Raw genomic sequence first — 3,968 nt, forward strand, 5'->3', positions numbered from 1 at the left:
GAGTGTTTTCCATAGGTGGGGGCGGTTCTATCATCTGGGGAAACTTGTTCTTCCTCTTCTGTGGGTAAAGTAAAATTTAGGGTCCCTGGCAAGATAAAATGTCATTGTCTSATGCAGATTGTTCCTCTTGGTTTGTAGTTTTTGTTTCTGAGTGTATTTGAATGGATACATATCCAACAGTATAGTTTTTATATTTAAATAGAAATATATATTTATATCATGTGTATAAAGTATGTATATATATATATATATAAAGTATATATAAATATATATAAATATGCATATAAAGTATATATAAATATATATATACATATAAAGTATGTATAAATATATATAAATAGATATAAATATACAGATAAAGTATATAAAATATATATAAAGTATATATAAATATATATAAATGATATATGAACTATATGTAAATATATATATAAATTATATATAAACTAAATATAAATAGATATATAAAGCATATATAAATATATATATAAACCATACATAAATTATATATTAAAAACATATAAATATATATATAAACTATCTATAAATATATATAAACTATATAAAAATATATATAAACTATATAAATGATACATAAATATATATAAATGATATATAAATATATATATAAATGATATATAAACTAAACTATATATAAATAGTGTATATATATATAAATATATATACTATAAATACATGTAAATATAAATATAAATACATATAAATTATGTATATATACATAATCCACATACAGCAAGGTTTATATTATCCTTTTATATGGGCTCAACAAGAGCAATGCTCCTTATCACATGGTCCTGATGCATTTCATGGTAGGATTTCACTTTTTTCCTACTGGTGTCCATTGGTCKAAAGTCCATTTCAAGTAATTAAGTGTTCATCCCCCCAAAGTAATATTTAATAGTGTTATTGAGCTTTCCAACACTCTTTCCTGAAGCTGATGCTATTTTCTCTCCTACTTAGGTATGGAAGGATGCTGCCACTCAGATTTTCTTCTCCTTATCTGCAGCATGGGGAGGTCTAATTACTCTCTCTTCATACAACAAATTCCACAATAACTGCTACAGGTGTGTAAGAGCCAAATTAATCTGTTTTATTGAACAGGTTTGTCCAAAAACAATTGTCCTTCTTGCAGAAATTTGGTTTGTAAGACCCTCCTTGCTTGTTGTTTTTTTTTTCTCTTGCCATTTCTCTTGTCTTTTTTTCTTCTCCTTTTTCTCTCTTGTTCTTTTGTTTCCTCTTGTCTTTTTTTCCCTCTTGTCTTTTTCCCCCCTCTTTCCCTCTCTTCTTTCTCATTTCTTTTTCTTTCATTTTTTCCATTTTTTTAAACTGTGGGTGGTTTTTTTTTACACATTTAATATTTTTTAGGTGTGAGTATTTTCTCTCCTCCCTGGGTCCTAACCTACTATCCCAAGGTGAACATTTAGGCTCAYTAAAGTTCCTTCTGGCTCCTCAATTTTCAGAATGAGAAGGTTGAGGCTGAAGGGCGATCTGAAAGGTGTCAAAAGCTGTGAGCAGTGAAACAGATTCACTGCTGAAGTTTGCCTTTGTGATGTGATTCTCACATCTCCCAAACATTCTTTTTTATTTATTTTTTTTTAATTACTCTGGTTTTACATGCACAAAGATATTTCATGTTGCAGAATTAAAGATGTTTTTTATCTGGAATTGCTGGAAGCAATTTTTGTGAGGAAAAAGTCAGTGTTGTGGTAGCACCGTGGAGTTTTTCACCCAAAATCTTCCAGCTAAAATGCCTGCAGAGGGAAGAAATGAGCAGGTGGCATTAGTGGGGTGTTCCTGCTGTTTTGCAGCTTTTAAAGCCAGTCTGAAGAAAACCTTTGCCAATTCCTTCTCAGGACACAAAATACTTTAAAAAGAAACATGGATTAGGATGTTAAAAAGGGATTTCAACAACATTTTTACCAGTGCTCAGAAGTAATTTAACATAATTATCCCAGAAATATGGGTGAAAAAAGAACCCCCACCCCAGATGAGGCCAGAGCCCAGTCACACAATGTGTTCCAGAGAGAAGGTTTCAGCCAAGGTTGGACCCTCGAGTTTTGAGACAGCCCAGGGCTCACCCTACTGGGGATGTTTGGTCTTTCTGCCCAGCAGGACCCCCAAACTGAGATGGAATATCAGGCTATAGAAATTACAAGGCAAGGGGTGCAAAAAATACCTAAAAGGGTATAGAAAATATATATATATATATATATATATATAAGGGTGTATGAAAAGAAAATCGTTTGGCATCATCCTCATGAGGCAGAGTTGAAAATGTGTTACAAATCACATTCAGTGCATTGTCCTCTGGACAGCTCTGGTTCCTCCGTGGTTCCTCTATGATTGTGGGTGATTGGAGCTCGTCCAGTGGGTTCCTGGGGTGCTGTGGAGSTTTCTGTGCCCCCTGCTCAGCACCAAAAGCACCTGGCGAGTGCAAAAACGCACCCTGGCCAAGATGTGTGTGCTCATGAGGGGCTCCTGAACCAGCTGAAATCACAAACCCGCCCTGTGAGCATCCCTGACACGCTCCCTGTGCTCCCTGTGCAGGGACACGCTGATTGTCACCTGCACCAACAGTGCCACCAGCATCTTCGCCGGCTTTGTCATCTTCTCTGTCATCGGCTTCATGGCAAACGAGCTCAAAGTGAACATCGAGGCTGTGGCTGACCAAGGTAGGGGGCACTGGCACTGCCAGCTCTGTGATTGATCCATGGGGACATTGGGATTTTTTGGGAATGGTGGTTTCCAGCTGCTGTGGGTTGGTAAAGCACCAAAAGTGGGCATTTCTGCGCAGGAGAARGGACCCTGGGAAGTCAGGATTCAATTAAAGCCTCTTAATCACTTGTTTGGTCAGAGAAGGAAGGAAATTGGGATTAATTTGAGCTGTTTGTGTAAAGGACTGAGGGAGAGTAGGGTGGGATGGCCTCTCCCTGGATCCCAGGGCATTCCTGACCTTCTCTTTGTGCTGCTGGTTGTCAAATCCTCTTCAAGGTAAAAGTTACCTCTGCTGGTGAGAATTTCAGGTGAGAGAAGGGTGGGAGAAATCTGGTGTGAGAGGTGGGTTGAGCTCCTGAGCTGTGGGGAGCACAGAGAAGGAAAACATTTCTGGAGGACTGCTTGGAACATCTCGGTTAATGAAGAGAGAGGGTCATAACTGGGGTCTGGAAGGTTTTAATTAGCACAGCTGAGCAKGGTCATTTCTTGAGTGACTCCACCACCTCCCTGGGCAGCCCACTCCACCCTTTCAGTGAAAAAATTGTTGCCAAGGTCCAGCCTGAACCTGCCCTGGCTCTGCTGGGGCTTCTGTCCCCTTGTCCCATCCCCTGCGCCCTCCTGCAGGGAGTCACTGCAGTTTTTAGGAGTAATGCTGCAGTTTTTAGGAGTAATGCCCACATGAATATTTTTATTTTAGACTTTAGCTCCATTCTGGAGCAAACAAACAGAAGGGGCCCCAAAATCCAGGCCGGGCTGCTCTCACCAGAATGATTTGTGAGGAGTTGGAGCCGAAAAAGCTGCGCTTGAGCAGAGCTGCAGAGAAAGCTCCTCCAGGATGGTGGAGGGAACTCTGGATTCAGCTCTGCACCTCCCTGGAGAGGGTGAAATATTCACACAAAACCCCTTTTCTGCTGAGTGCTGGCTGCTGGGTGCTRGAGTGACTCCAAGCTGTGCCAGGGGATGTGCAAACACCCGGCAGTGCCTCTGACAGCCTGGGCAGGACATCTGAAATTATTTCAGGAGRGTGAGGTTTCACTGCTCTCCATCACAGGAGGGACAAAAAATCTAGAGGAGTAATGGAGGATGAATTTGTAGTAGGAGAAGAGTGAAAATGAAGAATAATTGTGGACTGAGGTGGTGCATTGGGTTGCCATAGTTAAAAAGCAGACTCGAGGAATGGAGAAAAGAACCAGCTCTTGCCATTGTTTTTTTTGGTTTTTTGTTTTTTTTTT

General features: G+C 39.4%; 1 protein-coding gene across 1 annotated transcript in view; it reads left to right on the plus strand.

Moving 5' to 3' along the window:
• SLC6A5 (solute carrier family 6 member 5) overlaps positions 1-3,968 on the plus strand; it is a 26,679-nt gene that overhangs the window by 8,179 nt on the left and 14,532 nt on the right. The window contains exons 6-7 of the mRNA XM_057383641.1: positions 982-1,085; positions 2,569-2,693. Coding sequence (XP_057239624.1) covers positions 982-1,085; positions 2,569-2,693 — 229 coding nt within the window. The remainder of the gene's footprint in view (positions 1-981; positions 1,086-2,568; positions 2,694-3,968) is intronic.

Source organism: Malurus melanocephalus, unplaced genomic scaffold, assembly GCF_030028575.1.
Source record: "Malurus melanocephalus ecotype Western Australia unplaced genomic scaffold, MMel_1.1 scaffold_647, whole genome shotgun sequence".
In the NCBI taxonomy this organism is placed as follows: Eukaryota; Metazoa; Chordata; class Aves; order Passeriformes; family Maluridae; genus Malurus; species Malurus melanocephalus.